General features: G+C 44.6%; 1 protein-coding gene across 1 annotated transcript in view; it reads right to left on the bottom strand.

Moving 5' to 3' along the window:
• The window catches only part of LOC136122014 (mucin-13-like), a 35,565-nt gene extending 29,925 nt beyond the window's left edge, over positions 1-5,640 (bottom strand). The window contains exons 1-3 of the mRNA XM_065875849.1: positions 5,633-5,640; positions 2,316-2,438; positions 1,524-1,667 (exon numbers count right to left, since the gene is read on the bottom strand). Coding sequence (XP_065731921.1) covers positions 1,524-1,667; positions 2,316-2,438; positions 5,633-5,640 — 275 coding nt within the window. The remainder of the gene's footprint in view (positions 1-1,523; positions 1,668-2,315; positions 2,439-5,632) is intronic.
• Between the last annotated feature and the right edge of the window lie 17,880 nt (positions 5,641-23,520).

The raw sequence follows: 23,520 nt of genomic DNA, 5'->3' as shown, positions 1-23,520 counted from the left end.
AGGAGCGCTCGTGGTGTGGGTAGGAGCCGCGGGGCCTGTGGTGGAAGGAGGAGCGCTCGTGGTGTGGGTAGGAGCCGCGGGGCCTGTGGTGGAAGGAGGAGCGCTCGTGGTGTCGGTAGGAGCCGCGGGGCCTGTGGTGGAAGGAGGAGCGCTCGTGGTGTCGGTAGGAGCCGCGGGGCCTGTGGTGGAAGGAGGAGCGCTCGTGGTGTGGGTAGGAGCCGCGGGGCCTGTGGTGGAAGGAGGAGCGCTCGTGGTGTCGGTAGGAGCCGCGGGGCCTGTGGTGGAAGGAGGAGCGCTCGTGGTGTGGGTAGGAGCCGCGGGGCCTGTGGTGGAAGGAGGAGCGCTCGTGGTGTGGGTAGGAGCCGCGGGGCCTGTGGTGGAAGGAGGAGCGCTCGTGGTGTCGGTAGGAGCCGCGGGGCCTGTGGTGGAAGGAGGAGCGCTCGTGGTGTCGGTAGGAGCCGCGGGGCCTGTGGTGGAAGGAGGAGCGCTCGTGGTGTCGGTAGGAGCCGCGGGGCCTGTGGTGGAAGGAGGAGCGCTCGTGGTGTGGGTAGGAGCCGCGGGGCCTGTGGTGGAAGGAGGAGCGCTCGTGGTGTGGGTAGGAGCCGCGGGGCCTGTGGTGGAAGGAGGAGCGCTCGTGGTGTGGGTAGGAGCCGCGGGGCCTGTGGTGGAAGGAGGAGCGCTCGTGGTGTGGGTAGGAGCCGCGGGGCCTGTGGTGGAAGGAGGAGCGCTCGTGGTGTCGGTAGGAGCCGCGGGGCCTGTGGTGGAAGGAGGAGCGCTCGTGGTGTCGGTAGGAGCCGCGGGGCCTGTGGTGGAAGGAGGAGCGCTCGTGGTGTGGGTAGGAGCCGCGGGGCCTGTGGTGGAAGGAGGAGCGCTCGTGGTGTCGGTAGGAGCCGCGGGGCCTGTGGTGGAAGGAGGAGCGCTCGTGGTGTGGGTAGGAGCCGCGGGGCCTGTGGTGGAAGGAGGAGCGCTCGTGGTGTCGGTAGGAGCCGCGGGGCCTGTGGTGGAAGGAGGAGCGCTCGTGGTGTGGGTAGGAGCCGCGGGGCCTGTGGTGGAAGGAGGAGCGCTCGTGGTGTCGGTAGGAGCCGCGGGGCCTGTGGTGGAAGGAGGAGCGCTCGTGGTGTCGGTAGGAGCCGCGGGGCCTGTGGTGGAAGGAGGAGCGCTCGTGGTGTCGGTAGGAGCCGCGGGGCCTGTGGTGGAAGGAGGAGCGCTCGTGGTGTCGGTAGGAGCCGCGGGGCCTGTGGTGGAAGGAGGAGCGCTCGTGGTGTGGGTAGGAGCCGCGGGGCCTGTGGTGGAAGGAGGAGCGCTCGTGGTGTGGGTAGGAGCCGCGGGGCCTGTGGTGGAAGGAGGAGCGCTCGTGGTGTGGGTAGGAGCCGCGGGGCCTGTGGTGGAAGGAGGAGCGCTCGTGGTGTCGGTAGGAGCCGCGGGGCCTGTGGTGGAAGGAGGAGCGCTCGTGGTGTGGGTAGGAGCCGCGGGGCCTGTGGTGGAAGGAGGAGCGCTCGTGGTGTGGGTAGGAGCCGCGGGGCCTGTGGTGGAAGGAGGAGCGCTCGTGGTGTCGGTAGGAGCCGCGGGGCCTGTGGTGGAAGGAGGAGAGCTCGTGGTGTCGGTAGGAGCCGCGGGGCCTGTGGTGGAAGGAGGAGCGCTCGTGGTGTGGGTAGGAGCCGCGGGGCCTGTGGTGGAAGGAGGAGCGCTCGTGGTGTGGGTAGGAGCCGCGGGGCCTGTGGTGGAAGGAGGAGCGCTCGTGGTGTCGGTAGGAGCCGCGGGGCCTGTGGTGGAAGGAGGAGCGCTCGTGGTGTCGGTAGGAGCCGCGGGGCCTGTGGTGGAAGGAGGAGCGCTCGTGGTGTGGGTAGGAGCCGCGGGGCCTGTGGTGGAAGGAGGAGCGCTCGTGGTGTGGGTAGGAGCCGCGGGGCCTGTGGTGGAAGGAGGAGCGCTCGTGGTGTCGGTAGGAGCCGCGGGGCCTGTGGTGGAAGGAGGAGCGCTCGTGGTGTCGGTAGGAGCCGCGGGGCCTGTGGTGGAAGGAGGAGCGCTCGTGGTGTCGGTAGGAGCCGCGGGGCCTGTGGTGGAAGGAGGAGCGCTCGTGGTGTGGGTAGGAGCCGCGGGGCCTGTGGTGGAAGGAGGAGCGCTCGTGGTGTCGGTAGGAGCCGCGGGGCCTGTGGTGGAAGGAGGAGCGCTCGTGGTGTCGGTAGGAGCCGCGGGGCCTGTGGTGGAAGGAGGAGCGCTCGTGGTGTGGGTAGGAGCCGCGGGGCCTGTGGTGGAAGGAGGAGCGCTCGTGGTGTCGGTAGGAGGAGCGCTCGTGGTGTGGGTAGGAGCCGCGGGGCCTGTGGTGGAAGGAGGAGCGCTCGTGGTGTCGGTAGGAGCCGCGGAGCCTGTGGTGGAAGGAGGAGCGCTCGTGGTGTCGGTAGGAGGAGCGCTCGTGGTGTGGGTAGGAGTTACAGCTACACCTGTGGCACAGGCACAAATTTCTGATGTTAGTAAAAATAAAATTGGCGACTTTAAATTAAATCATGCCAAGGTTTTGATACACTTGTCTTAAGATATTAATGAAACACTTCAAAACACTGATACAAAGTGTCCAGATTCTCAGATATTGTGTGAGTTTTGTTTCGTTGTATTTATTTTTTTCAGTGAATGTCTGGCTCATTGCAATCCTCAAACATGTGGTTATCTTTGTTGTATTGGCATTATCAGTGACTTGTACATTCAGCGATAGCATTTCAGCAAGTTTTATCAGCAAGCAATATTTTCAGTTAGTAAATAAGGTTTCAAAAATCACATAAGAGTGGATTTAAACTTGCTGAATGTGAACATTGAACCTCAAGTCACTGTAGCTTTAATAATTGCTTATTGTATTAGAGGCAGCTGAGCTTGAAGCAGTTTGGTTCTCGGCTGGAGGAACAAAGATATTAAGTTTCAGAAGACATAACATTGAATATATAATGACAGTTGCTATTATTTAATACTGATTAGTACCCAGTCCGTTTTTTTGTCTGAAAAATAAATGTAGTGGATTACATTAAAAATGAAAATACATGACTACTTCTTTAAAAAAAAACCCACAATAAATACAAATAAAAATTAAACAGACAAAACTGGAAAAATGTTACTGGGGATTTCCCTGGGTGGCCTAGTGGTTAGGATTCCAGGCTATCACTGCTGTGGCCCGGGTTCCAACCCTAGTCAGGGAATTGAGATCCCGCAAGCCGCGAGGCACGGCAAAAAAAAAAAAAAAAAAGTTACTGAAAAATATGATGTTCAACTGGTAGAAAAATATGAAGTTAATATTATTTATTGTATTATTGTTAATTATAATATATTAATACAATTTATAATATGAAACATCAATTATATATTAATATCAACATGTCATATTACTACAAGATGTAATATCATTTATGCCTGTAGTTGCAGAGCTGTCGATCTGAGTTTAATATTCCTCAGAGCAGTTCTCAGTGAGGGCAATTGAAAATGCCACCAGGTGGAGCTGTTTACCACCTGGCCATGCCTCCTTCTGTCTTTTTACAATTTACAGCCAATTGTCCCAATTTTCCATTACGGCGCTCATTAGCTGAGGGATGGTAGGGAAGGGGTTGTGTTTAAAGAATGATGAAATAAAAATACCTCATTAAGGTATTTAATGTATTAAACTTCTTCAAAATGTTTTCTAGTGATGTTTACCCATTCGTAATTCTAGAGACATGAACTTTTTTTTTTTTTTTTATAAATTTATTTATTTATTTTTGGCTGCATTGGGTCTTCGTTGCTGCGCACGGGCCTTCTCTAGTAGCAGCAAGCGTGGGCTACTCTTTGTTGCGGTACGCGGGCTCTAGGCGCACGGGCTTCAGTAGTTGTGGCACACAGGCTCAGTAGTTGTGGCTCGCAGGCTCTAGAGTGCAGGCTCAGTAGCTGTGGCGCATGGGCTTAGTTGCTCCGCAGCATGTGGGATCTTCCCGGACCAGGCCTTGAACCCGTGTCCCCTGCCTTGGCAGATGGATTCTCAACCACTGCGCCACCAGGGAAGCCCGAGACATGAACTTTTTAAAGAATAAGATGAATACAGGTGGTTTTTGCCCTAAGGGCTATGCTGATCACCAAAGCTGCCTTTTTTCAAATCTTAGGAACCCCTGGACACATGGGGTAGCGTACTCTTAGTGATCCTATAATCACTTTTCTAGAACCCTTAATTGTCTCTAAGAGCTCTGACAATGACAATCGGTTAAAAAAATTATTAAAAGGAAAAGTTTTAGTGAGGAAGCTATTTGTAAACCTTTGGATATAGAAAACTGCCGAAGATGTTGCCTAATTCCCGCTTGGGTCTGGAAGCCCCTGGATGACAGAATCTGGCTCTTCACCTTGAACAGGGCTGGGCTTAACCAGTCATTCATAGGCCAATGCTCTCCCAGGAGCAAGAAAATAGTTCAGCAGCTGGCCATCTCGACAGCTGCTACCCTGTTCCTCCTACTACTCTCACTTATCAAGGGCTTACCCTGTGTCCAACAGGCCTATGGAATGGTTATGAGCATCCACATTTGACAGGAATGCTCACCAATACTCAGAGGGATTAAGGGATTTGCCCAGAGGTAAGCCTTGACCCCCACGAGTAAGGGGCAAAAAAGAACTCTTGATGCCACATTCAGGGATTAAACCAGGTCCCTGCTCTGCATTAGGACCCAAATGACATCTGAAGGTTAAAGAGAAGGGGATTCTAGGGCACTGAGCCCTTGGAACTACCAAGTTGTTCTTGTCTGGCCTCAGGGTTCTCAGGGACAAATCTCTGGCTTGCTGAACCCCAAATCTTAGTCCAGAAGCTTCCTTTTACTACTGTTCTATCTGCCTTCATCACAGACTGAAATGCCTTGTGTCTTTGAGCCCAGTTGGAGAGGAAACTTCATCCACAAAATAGTCCACCTAATGGGGCCGTGGGAATTAAGCTTAAGCCTGCTGATTCTATCCCAGAGACAACAAACATGATTAAAAGAATTAAAAAATTTTAAATGTTCCTTACCTGAGATTAGAAAAAGGTGGGCAAGAAGACTGAGGTGAGTGAAGGCTTTCATTTTAGCTGTTCTTGCTAGGTAATCCAGGAAGAAAATGATTTCCCTCCAGCTATCTTTCTTTCTAACTCTCTCTCAGGTTCAAAGTCCAGTAATTGACGTCAAACCAGACAAAGGCAATTACTAGTTAGGGTTTGGTCATATAGCGTAGGTCCCTTCCGAGCTTTTGAGATAGAAGAGGCGAACCAGGAGTTATGGATTATTTTAGTCTCATAGTCCAAAATAACTCAGGACAGTCCAAACATCCTTGGGAGACTGGGGAGCAGAGGGGGGTGTTAGTTAATCTCCTTATATTCCAAACATCCCCAAGCTACCACCTTTTATGAGGTCACCGTTCCTTTAAACACTCAGTAATATAGTCTGTGCTCTTCTCCCTCAGCTGGAGTGCAGGAAATCCACAGTTTCCTCCAGCTATAGTTCTGAGAATCCCTGAGGAGTCCTCACCGTGTTTCTCCAGACTGTTTGTTGCTGAGCTTTTATCACCTTTCACTGTGGACCACCACTCTGGGCCTCTCTGACGGTCACTTCTAGCAACTTTGTATTCATGTCTCCAAGCTTCCCTGGTTCCCCACATATCACTGTACCTGGACATGACCCCCCATTAATGTCCTCAGAGGCAGTGAATATCAAATTGTAACCTTTAATCGAACTTTACTGAGAGTTTGTGTGTGACAGATCAAGGAGGGGAAAATACAGTGCAGAAAGAGAATACCTTAAAACAGATGACTTGATCTCTTGACTCGTGGTTGTTCATGGGCCAGGTCCCCCCTCGCAGGTCCTCTACTCACCTCTTATTCCTCAGCCCCTGACCTCTCACTACGTTTCCGGAACCAGCTTTATCACTTGGATGAAGGTCTTTTTAATCCAGTCCTCCCTCTTTCAAATCCAGGACCCCCACTCCACTGCATTTGGCCGCAGGCAGAGGAATGAAGCCAATAACACCTCGTGGATATTAGCCAGAGTTTTCACTCTAACCTTAGTGAAAACAAAAACTTTTATGTTACACAGCAGGCGAGTTCCCTGTTGTCCCAAAAACCTTCATTCAGGAATAGGATTTGGGATTTACTCTTCACAGCTGAGAGGCTCATTTAAATATCTCCCCGCCCCTCCGGAGCAAAGACAACTCTTGGGCCCATACGTGGTACATTATTCTCAGCTTGAATGATCCCTGGCAGCAAGAGTTAAACAAAGGCCTTTTAAAATTCTTTTTGTCCTTTAAAACTCACTTTATTTAGGTAGGTATAATTTACTTCAATAAATCAATCCATTTGAAGTGTAAAACTCAATGAGCTTTGATAGATGTATATTCATGTCAAACCACCATTACAATCAAGATACAGAACATTGATCACACCCAAAAGTTTCCTGTTGCCCTTTTGCAGTCTATTCTGTCCTCCACCCCCAACCCCAGGCAACTGCCAACCTGCTTTCTGTCACTAGAGATTAGTTTGCTTTTTCTAGAATTGCATATAAACGGAGTCGTACAGTATGTGTTATTTTATGTCCAGCTTCTCTCCCTCAGCACGTTTTGTGAAATTCATCCGTATTACTGTGTGTCAGTTCTTCCTCCTTCCCTGTTTCCTTTCTTTATTTTTCCCTTCTTTGACAACTTTATTGAGGTACAATTTATGTAAACTCACACATTTAAACCTTTGACACGTACACACACCCATGAAACCATCACCATAATCAAGATATCAAATGTTCTCATAATTCCCCAAAGTTTTCTTGTGTTCACCCTTCCCCACACCTCCAGTCTAAGGTAACCACTGATTGCTTTCTGTCCCTACAGATTAATTTGTATTTTCTAGAATTTTATACAAATGGAGTCATACAGATGTACTGCATTTGGGAGGGGGTTATTTTTTGGTCTGGCTTCTTTGACTCAGGACAATTATTTTGAGATTCATTCATGTTGTTGTATATATTAATAGTTTGTTTTTTCCTATTTCTGAAGAGTATTCCATTGTATAGATATGGTGAACATACTCCGGTTTATCTATTCATCTGTTGATGGACATTTGGGTTGTTTCCAGTTTTTGACTATTACAAAGGTCCTATGAATATTCATGCACAAGTCTTTGTGTGGTCATATGCTTTCATTTCTCTTGGGTGAATACTTAGGTGTGGAATGGTTGTATCATATGATAGGTATATGTTTCACGTTTAACAAACTCTCAAATTGTTTTCCAAAGCTGTTCCATTTTACATTCCCATCAGCAACATATGAGTTCCAGTTGCTACCCATCCTTGCCAACACTCGCTTACTCTCAGTCTTTATAATATTAACCATTCTAAAGGGTATGTAGTGGTATCTCACTTTGGTTTTAATTTGCATCTCCTGACGACAAATGAGATGGAGCATCTTTTTTTCTGTGTGTGTGGTACGCGGGCCTCTCACTGCTGTGGCCTCTCCCATTGCGGAGCACAGGCTCCGGACGTGCAGGCTCAGCGGCCATGGCTCACGGGCCCAGCCGCTCCGTGGCATGTGGGATCTTCCTGGACCGGGGCACGAACCCGTGTCCCCTGCATCGGCAGGCGGACTCTCAACCACTGCGCCACCAGGGAAGCCCCATAGCTCTTCTTTTAAAAAATATTTGTTTCAAATCATTTGTCCATTTTTAGTGGAGTTGTCTCCTTATTTTTGAGTTGTCAAGTGTTCTTTATATACATATCGCAAATATGTTCTCCCTTTCTGCCATTTTTACATGGCATTTCAACCTAGTACATTCCCTTTATAAAAGGCTAACCAGGAATTTTGGAAAATTGAGAAAGTGGCCTGAGGTCACATAATTAGCTGCAGTGTCTCAAATCCTGTCTCCTAAACCAGGAAGAGCCCACTGCTCTACCTTTTTCTGGTTTCAAGATATCAAGAGAGTAGGATCCACAGAGCACTACTGCCAGTGTCTGCTAATGCCACTCTATTACAACAGTGCCGATATCTACTGTGGTTTTCTACTCCACTTCTCTGCTGAGGACACAAGGAAGTATGACCAGGAAGGGATGGAGGTCTTCTAGGCACCTGCCTTCCTGACTCTTCCCTGGCCTTACCTGGCAAAACGTGAGCAACAAGAAGGTCAGGTAGTCCTGAACGTATGAATCCACAGTCATCCTTTCTTAGGCCTCTTTGAACCCTGGCCACACCAGGCTACAACACTCCAGGACTATAGAGACAAGTACATAGAGCTTCTCAGTTGTGGAAATGCTTCTTCCTCGTGGCTGATGGGAATCCTTCCCTGTGGAGCAGCTCAGTGAGCGCCACGCTCCTGGCCTCTCAGTGCCTTTACTGACTCTGCCCTAAGTGAGGTGTGCTGACTTATTTCAGAAGAATAAACTGGGAATACTCAGCTCCAATCCTGCCTTACCCTTCTGGGAGAGAACCTGGGTATTCAGGACTGTTGTAGCTGGGAGGTAAGGATTCAGTATTAGAAAGCCCTAAACCGCATTCTCCGAAATAAGCTCCTGTTGAAAGTGATATTTTGTCTCCATCTGCAATATTCTTTGTCTCAATTCTCACATGATTCAAAATGTGGGCAAGGAAAAGGGGTGATATTTATTAGCACCACACCAGCTATATTCTAGATACCTGTAAGTCGAAAACACAGACTCCATTTTCCCATAGAAACAACGGTCTGTTTAGGTGACTTAGTCGCAGAATCATCTAAAAAGAGCTAAGTTTACCCACAATTACCTGGTCACCAGAGAACTACACTTCAGCAGGGACCTTATCAATGATCTATTGGCTATGGAGAGGGACAGGACGGGCCCATTAATTTAAATTATATCCGACTATTCAGACATAGGGTAAACAGAAGAGAGCTGTGTCAAAGCCATTTAGGATTGGAATTTGATTTGGAAGAGCCCCTCTTCAGCTACTTTGATTCTGCAACATGGTGGTATCATCATAAGGGAATGCAAGTAAATAAGATATCATTCTGGGGCTTCAGACTCACCACCATTTGGATAATTTCTTTTCCAGAAGTTGATTGTCATAATCAAATTATCTACAGAGAGAAAATAAAGTTAGTAAAGAAATATGGGATAAAGTGGATAACTAATAAGAACCTGCTGTATAAAAAAATAAAATAAAATTCAAAAAAGAAGTATGGGGAAAATACTAAACTTTTCACTCGTTTTAAAGACATGCTACTAACTAGAACAAAAATGAAATGACATTTTACATCTGTTAAAAGTGTTCACATTGATAATGTTCAGTTCTGGTGAGGGTGCAGATAATTTAACATGCTTGCAAATGCTACATCCCCCCCGCCTCCAAAAGGCAATTCAGCAACAAGTATTAAGAGCCATAAAAATGTTCTTACCTTTTGACTGAGAAATTCACTTAGGACTGTATCCTAAGGAAATGTTTTCAGTTCAAGGGAAAAGTATATGTACAAATACATTTGCTGCACTATTATGTATATTATAAAAAGTTTAAGACAACTTTTAATATTCAAGAACAGAGGAATAAATGTGGTGACTATCCTTGAAACACATGACAGCATTGCACAAGGGAAGCTTAGATACAGCAATAAGGGAGAGTGCTGCTTCTACTGTGACAGTGTGGGGAAAACGTAGGGTTCTCTCTCCTACACTGACTGTTGGTGGGAATGTAAATTGGTGCAGCCACTATGGAGAACAGTATGGAGGTTCCTTAAAACACCAGAAATAGAGTTGCCATATGATCCAACAAATCCCACTCCTGGGCATATGTCTGGGGAAAACTCTAATTCGAAAATATACATGCATCCCAATGTTCATAGCAGCACTATTTACAATAGCCAAGACATGGAAGCAGCCTAAATGTCCATCAACAGACAAATGGATAAAGAAGAAGTGGTACATATCTACAGTGAAATATTACTCAGCCATAAAAATGAATGAAATAATGCCATTTGCAGCAACTTGGATGGACCTAGAGATTATAATCCTAAGTGAAGTAAGTCAGACAGAGAAAGACAAATACCAGATGATATCATTTACATGTGGAATCTAAAATATGATACATATGACCTTATTTACAAAACAGAAACAGACTCACAGACGTAGAGCACAAACTTATGGTTACCAAAGGGGAAAGGGGAAGGAGAAGGGATAAATTAGGAGTTTGGGATTAGCAGATACAAACTACTATATATAAAATAAACAACAATGTCCTACTGTATAGCACAGGGAACTACAGTCAATATCCTGTGATAAAACATAATGGAAAAGAATATATATGTATAACTGAATCACTTTGCTGTATACCAGAAATTAACACAACATTGTAAATCAACTACACTTCATATACTTTAATAAAAAAATTTTTTTAAAGGCAAAGTTTTCATTATATATCTAATTATGTGAAAAATATACCTCTATAAAGATAGGCCCTAGAGAGAAACATGGACCAATTAACATGATTGATTTGTTGGGAGGCAGTATCATGGTTGCGCTCTCTTCCTGAGATTGTCTCTTCTCACACACAGGTGATGTCAAGGGCTCAGAGGAAGGTTCCAATGCCGACATGTGGGCATTCCATCCCTGGAGCTGCGTTTCAAACACCTTAGCCTTCAAAAGGGCGAGGCATTGGCTTTTGGAGGTGTGGCTTATAAAACTTGACAATCACTTATCTACTCACTTCACTGAGTTTAGTCAGTTCTCAAAAAACTTTATTTTCTCATCATGGAGAGAGTCAAATTTTGTGGACTCCTTAATTCCATTTGAATATCGGTCTTTAGAAAATTCAACTCCGGGAGAAGTCATATGGAGGGGCATTCCCAAGGAAGTAGTGTGGCTTCTCACCTACTTCCTCCTCTGCTTGCCGATTTTGGGGAGGTTTTATGAAGGCCAGAAAGCTCTCTCCTGGCCACACAATGCAATTCAGCTTTCCTCCCAGAGGAAGTGAGTGTTTCTAGAAATTACAGCACTGCTCTCGGGGATGCCAGCCTTGGGCCTGGGCTTGTTGCTCTTTGAGAGGAAAATGGTCACAACGAACGGGAGTAGGTTTGCACCTGTTTGGAGTTGCAGTTGTTTCTGGTTTGCACCTGTCGGCCTTCCCTAGCCAGTTCTTCCTAAAGTGAGATGCGAGGCAATGAGGGCTGTGCCTTTTGGAGTATGTGCCCTGGACCAGCAGCACCAGCATGGCCTGAGCACTTTTTAGAAATGCACATTCCCTGGTGGCGCAGTGGTTAAGAATCTGCCTGCCAATGCAGGGGACACGGGTTTGAGCCCTGGTCCAGGAAGATCCCACATGCTATAGAGCAACAAGGCCGGCAAGCCACAACCACTGAGCCTGCATGCTGCAGCTACTGAAGCCCGCGTGCCTAGAGCCGGTGCGCTGCAACAAGAGAAGCCACCGCAATGAGAAGCCCGCGCACCGCAATGAAGAGTAGCTCCCGCTCACTGCAACTAGAGAAAGCCGGCGCGCAGCAATGAAGACCCAACGCAGCAAGAAAGAAAGAAAGTGAGGAGGGAGGGAGAAAGAAATGCACATTTCAAGCCCTAGCCCAGACTTACTGAATCGGTGATCTGTGTTTTAACAAGACTCCAGGAAATGCTGATGCACGCTCAGGTGTGAGAGCCACTGTGCTCATAGCACACAGACGATTTTAAGTGCTCTATGGACACAGCATTCGAGAACGCTGGTTCACTTAGAAGGGGAAGTTAATTGCAATTTCAAACTTATTTCAGTCATTCTGATTGTAAAATCTCATTTACTGCTGATATATCTTTAACTGTTCTCTTTCTTGCATTATTTCCCATTACAAGGAAGAGAACTGCTCAAAGAGCCTTTGGCAATCACAGATACCCACCTAGAATCCAATCACACTTCACTTTTATTGTATTTATTTTATGGTGACTTTCTATTTATGGAAAATGAAACTAATGTTTTATTTGAGGTGATGATGTAAAGTTTATTTTAAAAGTAAATTCATTTAGGTCTTGAAAAAAATGTCGATATCAAGAAAACAAATTATGGAAGAAAAGAGTAGAGACGATATATGGTTTGTCAAGAATCCTGTATGGAAAACACGATGTTAGGACACATCATTGGGTGGATGTGGCGGAGGAGGGCTTTTAAAAGTATGGGGGTGGGGGAAGCAAACAGGTAAATAGAAATAAGTAAAAAGAAATATGAAATATCAACAACATGACAAATGTCACATGAAAGTAGTAAAAGAGAAAATTGAACCAAGCCTGCGTTGGAGCTGAACTCCGAGTTATTTTCTGATACCTGACTTATTCTCAGATAAGCACATGTTCCTGGGAAGTTACCCCCCACCGCCAGCTTACTGTCACTCAGGGGAGAGTGTAATGACATTTAACTTGACGTTCAAGGCTCCAACTCGACCTGCAACTTTCCCAATGATCTGTAACCAGACATTCTTTTCGGTCGCTGTTGTTCTTCATCACCTATAAAATGTCTCTTCCAAGAAGGAATCTTTTTTTTTTTTTTTTTGCGGTACACAGGCCTCTCACTGTTGTGGCCTCTCCCATTGCGGAGCACAGGCTCCGGTAGCACAGGCTCAGCGACCATGGCTCACGGGCCCAGCTGCTCCGCAGCATATGGGATCTTCCCGGACCGGGGCACGAACCTGTGTCCCCTGCATCGGCAGGCGGACTCTCAACCACTGCGCCACCAGGGAAGCCCAAGAAGGAATCTTTGATCTGGCTATCTCAGGAACTGTTTTCTTTATGACAAATTTGAAATAAAACTTGGGCATGCATTCATAAGCAATCTCCTGAGAGGCTGCATAGCATCAGGAATCAGTTAGATACTCTGATTATGGGCCTATCTCACTGAGAAGATGAAAAGAATGACAATGCTTGCTGAAGACAATGGTGTGTGGGAAACAGGCCTCATACACAGCCTTTGGGGGAAGGGACGTTTGGCGATATGCATCACAGGCCTCTAACAATGGACCCACCACTTGACCCAGCAATTCCATTCTAGGAATTTATCCTAAGGGAACAGTCAGACCTGTGCTCAAAAACATCTATACAAGGATGTATTATTCTTCATAGGAAAAAATTTATACTATGAAAATGTCCAAAAGCTAGAGCTTGGTCAAGACAAATTTATTGATTTCGTGAGAAGAATATTACATAGTCACTACGACAAAGGAAATTTTCAGCAATACTGTATTTACTAAGTATAGATAAACTACAAAACAACAGATACAGTGAGGTACTATGCTTGGGTTCCACCAGGCAGTGTCAAGTCTAGGTGTTTTCCTTCATTCACTGAACACTTTAGCGCATCTACAACTGCCAGATGTTGTTCCAGGCTCTGCGGATAGAGCAATGACTTGAAATGAGCATTTCTGTGATAACTGTGAAAGTGCTATGCAGGGCACACGCAAGGTGGGCTGGGAGCTACTTCCCGTAATGGGAAGACCTCACCTTGAAACCCTCTCTGCAAAGTGCACCTGATAAGCACAACACCCAGCAGAGGCCAGCGCACATAGGCACGCAATAAACAGCCCCCGATTGGCAGGCTTCCTCTGCAGGCAAATAGCTCAGTCTCTGCTCCACTCTGGGCGGCAGCCGCCATAAAGGGAAGGACCAGAAACCACCCTTCCCTCTGACCTCCTGCAGTGAGGGAAGGTCTGTCTCCTCAGGGAGACTCCCCCTTCCTTTCTGGAAATTCTCTCCCAGCGGCCCTGGTCCCTCTCCCCAGAAGACTCCTTGGTGTCTCTGGAAATCACAAGGTTGGGGAGTGGGTGGTGGGAGGTAGGGCTGGGCAGTAGTGTCTACAGAACTTCTCTCTAGAAGTGATCTTGTGCTGGCTCCTGCTGAGTCAAGATGCCTTGTAATAATCTGCCCTGTAACTATTTGTAGTCCCTTGAAAAATATTTCCTCATCTCCCAATAATGCTCATTCAGAGGGTAGTATAAATGTGTGGGTTTGTGAATTGAAAACTAATTACCAATGGGGCACAATCTCTGGGAATCTTTTCTCCTCTGAGAAAAAGTTGTGTTTTAGTGCAAATACCCTGAAGCTCTTGCAGGGCTGGGCCCCCAGGGTGTTGTTCCCACACGGACCCAGTGTGGAGTGGTGGGAAGAGTAGTTTTCCCCAATACATCATCCCAGAGAATTGAAAGTGAGCTGGATATCACTTTATCATCACTAAGATGGCTATAAGCAAAAGACAGATAATTGCCAAGTATTGGTGAGGATGTGGGAAATTGGAATCCTCATACACTTCTGGTAGGGATGCAAAATGGTACAGCTACTCTAGACAAAAGTCTGGTAATTCCTCAAAATGTGAGAGTTCCCATTTCACCCAGCAATTCCACTTCCAGATATATTCCTAAGAGAAGTGAAAAAACTTGTCCACACAAAAATTTGTACATCAAAGTTCATTATTCACAATAGCCAAAAGATAGAAAGAACCCAATGTCTATCAACGGATGAATGGATTAACAGAATGTGGTATATTTCATACAATGGAACATTATTCCACCATAAAAAGGAATAAAGTACAATGTGGATAAAGCTTGAAAATAACAGGCTAAGTGAAACAAACCAGTCATAAAGACCACATCTCGTATAATTCCATTTATATTAAATGTCCAGAATAGGCAAATCTGTAGAGACAGAAAGTGGATCAGTTGTTGCCTAGGGCTAGGGGGAAGTGGGAGGATTAGGGGATGATGGCTAAGAAGTATGGCTTTCTTTCTGGGATGATGGAAATATTCTAAAATTGGCTGGGATGATGCACTGAATTTAAATCAGTGAACCGTATGGTATGTGAATTATATCTCAATAAATCTGCCACCAAAAAATAAAAAATTTAAAATGTAATCTGGGATGGATTAGATGGAAATCCCTCCAGCAATTTTACAGAGGACTGTCTTCAAGGAAATTTTTATTCACCAGAGGCCTCCCTCTGCCTACAGATAGCTTTTTGTAGTGACCACATCTCTGCATAGTTCAGAAGAGCTATAGAAATATAGTTATTAGTAACTTACACTTAAAAAGCACCTACCATGAGCCACCATTCTACACTCTTCACTTCACACTTATTAACTCAGAATCATAAAGAAGATTTACTATTATAATACATATATTATGGCTAGGAATCTGAAGCAGAGGTGGAACTGTGACTTAGATCTGGGTCAGCAAACTTGTTCAATAAAAGGCTAGACAAGGGCTTCTCTGGTGGTGCAGTGGTTGAGAATCTGCCTGCTAATGCAGGGGACTTGGGTTCGAGCCCTGGCCTGGGAAGATCCCACATGTCGCAGAGCAACTAGGCCCGTGAGCCGCAACTACTGAGCCTGCGCGCCTGGAGCCTGTGCTCTGCTGCAAGAGAGGCCCGCGCACCGCGATGAAGAGTGGCCCCCGCTTGCCGCGGCTGGAGAAAGCCCTCGCACAGAAACAAAGACCCAACACAGCAAAAATAAATAAAATAAATTAATAAACTCCTACCCCCAACATCTTCTTAAAAAAAAAAAAGGCTAGATAGGAAGATCTTGCTTCTCATTTTAAATTTTGACTGCAGGGGAAGTATAGCAAGTAGCTTGACATTACTTGTGAATTATACAACATTATTAAATTGTTATTAAAATGACTTAACCATAGTATAAAATTTGCATGTAGTGCTGTTTTACCTTGTAATTGTAAGTTGAATTCATTAAGAAGCATTACCAAGTCTTTAGCAAAAGCTACCTTCAAAAGCCACTGCAGGCAAATATCTCAGTCTCTGCTCCACTCTGCTCACTACTGCTCGGCCATGAAACTGCTTTATAGTAGGATAAGTCAGGACGTTAGCTTCTATATTAGACAAAGAGTCACAGAACCAGTGATGGTTAAGTTCACTGACAGTGAATGACGTTCATCGTTAACAGTACCGGCTCTACAACACAGGGTATATTCAAATATTCTCCACAGAATTCTTACTCATAAATAATATAATGAATAACCATAGGCTTTAAATGTCTAACATTTTCAGGAGCTTTGTAAGTGAATCCAACTATAGCTTTTTCTGCTCCACACATATTTCTACCACCTTCAGCTGTAACATATCTTAGCAGATTCTACTTCAATTTATACTCAAAATAGTGTTCTCACGATTTCTTTGCAAATATTTTTTTACAAAATAGCTTTATTGAGATTTAATTCACATATCATATATTTACCCATTTAAAGTAGATAATTTCATTTTGAAAATATTTCTTATAGTTGTTCCACAGAAGCTATTCATGGAGGCTAATTATTCAGTCACTTCAAACTTGTCACTGGCTCCTGAAATAAACCACAACTGAGTAGTATTGGTAACATCTATCACCTATCAAGAGCCAAGGAAAACCACTCAAAATTATTTGCCTTGTTTATTAATTGACCATGGACACTCTTCCCAATGTTCTCAACTCTTTGAGCAACTATTCTTGCTGAAACAGTCTTAAATAAATTTCTTTTGTCTGGACACATTTCTTTGGCTGCTGCAATCAAAAACAATTTAATTAACTCATCCCTAATTGGTTTTCCTTGCTTGGCTAACAAATGAGCCACCTGAAAACTTGCTTTGACTACAGCCTCATTTTCATTATTTAATTTTATGAGGAAATTTTGCTGCAATGCGATAATTCATTTAAAATTTTCTGTTTTTCCTGATGGCTGCTCTCCTGTGAGTTGGGAATACTGTGATACATCCTTAGTCTGGTAACTTAACAATCTATTAGTTTAGCCCACCAATCGTGTTGTTGCATAATAGGCAATGCTTTGCCATCGAATTTGATGACAAAATAATCCATACTCCATACTCCAAAATAATGCATACTGGGATTTAAAAGCATGGCACTTGAAGTCCACTTTTCTCTTCTTTTTTGACATGATGGTTATGCACTGGTGATTTAAAAAAGAAAATGTTGAAGCACTGGCATTTCCTCAGGGACTAGAGATGGAACACAAAACTCATTTCCCATTGTTAATACAAAGTCTGCTATTAGGTGTGGTCAAGATGGTGGAGTAGTAAAACCCTGGGCTCACCTCCTCCCATGGACACACCAAAATTACAAATAGTTACAAAGCAAATATCGATGAGAACAACCTGACGACAAGCAGAAATAATTTTCCACAACGAAAGATATAAAGAAGGAACCACAATGAGATGGGTAGGAGGGGCAGGGAGGCAATATACTCAAGACTCACACCCTAGAGAGACAACCCACAAACAGGAGGATAATCACAATTGCGGAGGTTCTTCCCAAGCAGCAAGGGGTCTGAGCCCCACACTGGGTTACCCAGCCTAGGGGTCTGGCATGGGAAGACGAGTCCTCAGAATGTCTGCCTTTGAAGACCAGCAGGGCTTATGTTCGGGAGAGCTGGAGGGCTGTAGGAAACAGAAACTCCACTCTTAGCTCACACAAAATCTCAGATGCTCCAAGTCTCAGCACAGAGGCAATAAATTAAAATGAGCCTGGGTCAGACAAACCTGTTGATCTTAGAGCACCTCCCCAAGAGGCAGGAAGCAAAGGGGAAATGCCCTGGAGACATAGATGCTGGCAGAAGCCATTTTGGGGAACTCCTTCTACCATGAGGACACCGGTGCTAGCAAGTGCAATATTGGAGTCCTCTCCCTAGCTTATCAGCACCACAGGTTTACCTACCCACCAGTGGACTGACAACAGCCCCAGAACCTGGCCCTGCCCATCAGTGGGCCAGGACCAGCCCTGGGGCTCCCTGGATCCTGCAGCCAGCTGCTCCAGGAATCAGTCCCACTCACCAGCAGGCCAGCAGCCACTGCATGAGGCAAGGCCTGGCAGAACCAGGCTGAGGGCCAGGCTTGCCTTCCATGTGCCCATGGCAGTTCGCCCCTCTACAACAAAAGGGCTCAGGCAGTCTACATATGGGGCACCCCTAGAGCACATAACGCTGGTGACCAGAGGGAAGTGTGCTGCTGGGCCCCACAGGATGTCTCCTACATAAGGTCACTTCTCAATCTTGGAGAAGTGACCTACCTAATACATACAAATAAACACAGAGAGTTAGGCAAAATGGGGAGACAGAGGAATATGTTACAAATGAAGAAACAAGACAAAACCTCAGTAAAAGAACTAAGTGAAGAGGAGATATGCAATCTACCTGATAAAGAGTTCAAGCTAATGATCATAAAGATGCTCAATGAACTCGGGAGAAGAATGGATGAACACAGTGAGATTTCAACAAAGAGTTAGAAGATACAAAGAAGAAACAGACAGAGCTGAAGAATATAATAAGTGAAATAAAAAACACTGGAAGGAATCAATGGTAGATTAGACGGTACAGAGGAACAGATCAGTGGAAGACAAAGTAGTGGATATCACACACACAAAAAAAGAATTAAAAAAAAAAATGAGGAACACTTAAGAGCTCTCTGGGACAACATAAAGCATACTAACATTTGCACTGTAGAGGTCCCATAAGGAGAAGAGAGAGAGAAAGTGGTAGAGAACTTACTTTAAGAAACAGTAACTGAAAACTTCCCTAACCTGGGAAAGGAAAAAAAATTCAGGTCCAAGAAGCACAGACAGTTCCAAAGAAGAGGAACCCAAAGAGGTCCACACCAAAACATACTGTAATTAAAATGGCAAAAATTAAATAGAGAATCTTAAAAGCAGCAAGAGAAAAGCAACTAGTTATGTATAAAGGAACTCCCATAAGACTATAAGCTGACTTTTCAGCAGAATCTTTGCAGGCCAGAAGGAAGTGGCACAATATATCTAAAGTGATGAAAGGAAAAAAACCTATAACCAAGAACATTCTACCTGGCAGGGCTGTCATTCAAAGTTGGAGGAGAGATAAACAGTTTTACAGACAAGCAAAACCTAAAGGAGTTCAGCACCACTAAGTTGGTTTTGCGGGAATGTTAAAGGGACTTCTCTAAGTAGAAAAGGCCATAACCAGAAATATGAAAATTACAAAGTGAAAAATTCTCATTGGTAAAAGCAAACATACAGTAAAGGTAGTAGATCAACCACTTATAAAGCTAGTAGTAAGGTTAAAAGACAAAAGTAATACAATCATTTATATCCCAATAAGTAGTAAAGGGATCTACAAAACAAAAAGATGTAAAATATGACACCAAAATATCAGACGTTGTGGGGAAGGAGTAAACATGCAGGGCTGTTAGAATGCATTTGAACCTAAGAGATCATCAACTTAAAAAAAAAAGATATGTTGTTATATATGAATCTCATGGTAACTGCAAACCAGAAGTGTATAATAGATACACATACACAAAAGAGAAAGGAATCCAAACATAACACTAAAGATAGTCATCAAATCACAAGGGAAAAGAGCAAAAGAAGAAGAAAGGAACAAAAAAGAACTACAAAAACAGAAAGAAAACAATGAACAAAATGGCAATAAGTACGAACCTATCAATGATTACTTTAATGTAAATAGACTAAATGCTCCAATCAAGACATAGAGTGGCTGGTAAGACGGAAAAAAAAAAAAGAACCATATATGCCTACAAGAGATTTACTTCAGATCTAAAGACACACACAGACAAAGTGAGGGGATTGAAAAGGTATTCTATGTAAACAGAAACCCAAAGAAAGCCAGGGTTGCAATATTTATATCAGTCAAAATAGACTTTAAAACAAAGACTGTAACAAGAGACGAAGAAGGACAATACATAATGACAAAGGGGCCAATCCAAAAAGATTGGGAGCACCTCAATACATAAAGCAAATATTAACAAACCCAAAGGGAAAAATTAACAGTAGCACGATAATAGTAGGGGACTTTAATACCCCACTTACATCAACGGACAGATCATCCAGACAGAAAATCAATAAGGAAACAGTGGCCTTAAATGATACATTATACCAGACGAATTTCATAGATATATATATATAACATTCCACCCAAAGTAACAGCACAGGAAAGACTTGAGGGGGCTGGATCAAGATGGAGGAATAGAAGGATGTGGAACTCACTCACCTCCTCCCACAAATACATCAAAAATACATCTACATGTGGAACAATTCTCACAGAATAACTGCTGAAAGCTGGCAGAAGTTCTCATAAAACCAAAATTGCGAAAAAGATCACCACATAACTGGGTAGGATGAAAGAAGAGGAAAAAGGAATCAGGATGGGACCTGCACCCCTGCGAGGGAGTTGTGAAAGAGGAAAGGTTCCTTTACCCTGGGAACCCCTTTCAACAGTTGGGAGATCAGTCGGGACTGAAAGGGAGCTTCAGAGGCTCAGAGGAGAGCACAGCAGCCAGCTTGTAGCAGGCAGAACAGAGAGAGACTAGCAGAAGGTCCTGCCACATTCCTGCACCCTTCAGCCCAAGATGTGCATTTACTGGTGTGTGCAGAGGCTGGGTGCCAAAACTTGGGCTTCAGAGGACAGAACCAGGGAGAGGACTGGGGTTGGCTGTGTGGAGACAGCCTGAAGGGGCTGGAGTGTGGTCCAAACCCCAATTGGAGGTGAGCACAGGAAGGAGCCCAGGTCCGCCATTGAAGTCTCTTTGGTAACACACACACACACGAAGGGAGGGTTGGGGCCCGTCATAGCAGACTCATTCTCACAGCAGGCGCAGCTCCACCTCCACGAGCTCTGGGAGCACGCAAGCGCTGGTGGGTTGTCCACACATGGAGGTGGAGCTAAAATCCAAGCCAATCCCTAGGGGCCTCGTGACTTCGGAAGCAGGGCTGAAATCTGAGCTGTGTCCCAGTGGCTATGTAATCTGTAGATTTATGTTCTGCTGGTGAGCTTGTGAACTCAGCGCCTGAGGGATATATGAGCATATTACTGGTGCTCCAGTGGGTGGGGCAGGTCCAGCAATAGCAGCTGCAGGCTCTGTGGGTACACATGGAGGTAGGGCTGGGGTCTGGCCTGACTCAGTAGCTACCAAACATTTAGAGAAGACTTGACACCCATCTTTCTCAGACTATTGCAAAAAATGGAAGTGGAAGGAATGCTTCTGAATGCATTCTATGAGGCCAGCATCACCCTGACACCAAAACCAGACAAACATTCCACACAAAAAAGAACATTACAGGCCCAATATCACTGATGAACGTAGAGGCAAAAATCCTCAACAGAATATTAGCAAATTGAATTCAACAATACATTAAAAGAATCATACACCATGATTAAGTGGGATTTTCCCAGGGATGGAAGGATGGTTCAATATCTGCAAATCAATCAATGTGATACACCACATTAACAAACTGAAGAATAATAATCATATGATCATCTCAATAGATGCAGAAAAAGCTTTTGACAAAATTCAACATTCATTTATGATAAAAACTCTCAACCAAGTGGGTATAGAAGGAACATACCTCAACATAATAAAGCCTGTATACAACAAACCTAGATCCAACATCATACTCAATGGTGAAAAGCTGAAAGCCTTTCCGCTAAAATCAGGAACAAGACAAAGATGCCCACTGTTGCTATCTTATTCAACACAATATTGGAAATTCTAGCCACAGCAATCAGGCAAGAAAAAGAAATAAAAGGAATCCAAATTTGAAAGGAAGAAGTAAAACTGTCACTATTTGCAGATGACATAATAATACATATAGAAAATCCTAAGGACACCATCAAAAAACTATTAGAACTATTAAATAAATTCAGTAAGGTGCAGGATACAAAATTAATATACAGAAATCTGTTGTTTTTGTTCCTTTTATTTGTTGAGTGGTATTTCATTATATAGTTGTTCCATAATTCATCAGCTGAAGGGCTTTCTAGTATGTCTTTAAATTGTTTGGTACACAAATGCTTGCTTGAACTTTGATACAAGAGATCTTTGCTAAAGGTCCCTGTTCAGTTACATGTCATAGCTACATATTCATCCACCATCAGCTAGTCGTCAGCCTGCAGCTACTGGAGGGGGTAGATCTCCAGGAACTTTAACTTCAATTTACTTCTTCTGTTGGACGATTTATCCACCCACCCACCTATTCTTTGTTTTAGTGAATGCCTGCTAGGTGCCAGGTACTGAGCATATCACGTTGAGCAGGACAGACTTGGTTCCTACCTGGACAGAGCTTACGATTTTTAACCCATTAATCCCTTCATGATATGGGGAGCGGGTTGGAGAAGGAGGGAAGGGGAAATGACAAGAAAGCTTGGATGGCAAGTCCGAGGTCTTCAGGACCAGTTACTAGTGAAATGACACATTAATCCTGTACTTGTCTGTCTTTCTTTTGGTGACAGGATGGCCCTATTGAAGAGAACCCATCTGTGTTATGTTTCTTTGTAATTTACAGTGTGTTTCCATGTGAATTCTCCCTTTTCATCCTCACAACAACTCTGGGAGGCAACACTTATTATCCCCACTTCCCTGATCAGGACACTGAGGCTCAGAGAGCTGAGCGGACTCAGGCCTCACGTCGTGATCTGGGAAAAAGAGCCAGGAATCTGTTAGGGAGTGTCTCGTACCAGCTGTTAGAGCCCAGGCCTTCTGATGATGCTGTAAGTTTTCATGAGGTCAATAAAAATCCACCTGCATTTCTTTTCCCTGGCCTCTCCCTTGTATGTTTCTTATCTGAAGTTCACGTTTGCTGCGTCAGGTGGCTTTATGACGATACCATCCAGTTCTGGGCGTTTAAAGTTGTCCTGGCTGATCAATATCCAAGACAGGAGGACTCTTCCCTATGTAATCTATATATTGTGCCCCTTACCTTTCATTACTTCTCAAACAATTGGAAAATGACTGTGCACTGCTGTAGTTCTTTAAGTCCAAGGGTCTCAAAATAGTTTTTAGATTTTTATTTACTGGCAAATCCCCTCCTGAGGTGGAGGCTGCACATTGCCAGGTGAGATGCACAGGTAGGACAAGTACTAGGGCCAGCTTGCGGGTGGACAGCAGAAGGTCCTCCCATTTTCAGTCCTAAACAGTTCCCAGGGGAGAGTGGGTATGGAAATGCTGTGATGTTTACAATGTCTAGCTGAGCTTGGCAGGAACAAGAAATATTCATTGCAGCATTATTTACAGTAGCCAAGATATGGAAGCAACCTAAGTGTCCTATTGATATATGAATAAAGAAGATGTGGTATATATACAGAGTGGAGTATTACTCGGCCATGAAAAAGAAAGGTTGTCATTTGCGACAACATGGATGGATCTAGAGGCTATTATGCCAAGTGAAATAAGCCAGACAGAGAAAGACAAATACCGCATCATCTCACTTATATGTGGAGTCTAAAAAGCAAAGCAATCACACGAATAAGACAAAATGAAAGGAGACTCATAGATACTGAGAATAAATGGGTGGTTGCCAGGAGGGAATGGGGTGGCGGTGAAGGAAACAGGTAAAGGGGATGAAGTGTTGTAAAACTCCAGTTACGTAATAAATACACAAGGATGTAACATACGGCATAAGGAATATGGTTAAGAATATTGTAATAACTGTGTATGAGGACAAATTATTGCTCATCTGTGGACTTATCGTGGGGGTCCTTTTATAATGTATGTAAATGTCAAATCGCTATGAGGTACTCCTGAAACTAACATAATGTTGTACATCAACTA

This window comes from Phocoena phocoena, chromosome 4 (assembly GCF_963924675.1).
Source record: "Phocoena phocoena chromosome 4, mPhoPho1.1, whole genome shotgun sequence".
Taxonomy (NCBI): Eukaryota; Metazoa; Chordata; class Mammalia; order Artiodactyla; family Phocoenidae; genus Phocoena; species Phocoena phocoena.
The sequence above is the reverse complement of the archived record's forward strand: the minus strand, read 5'-3'. Positions and strand labels throughout refer to the sequence as shown.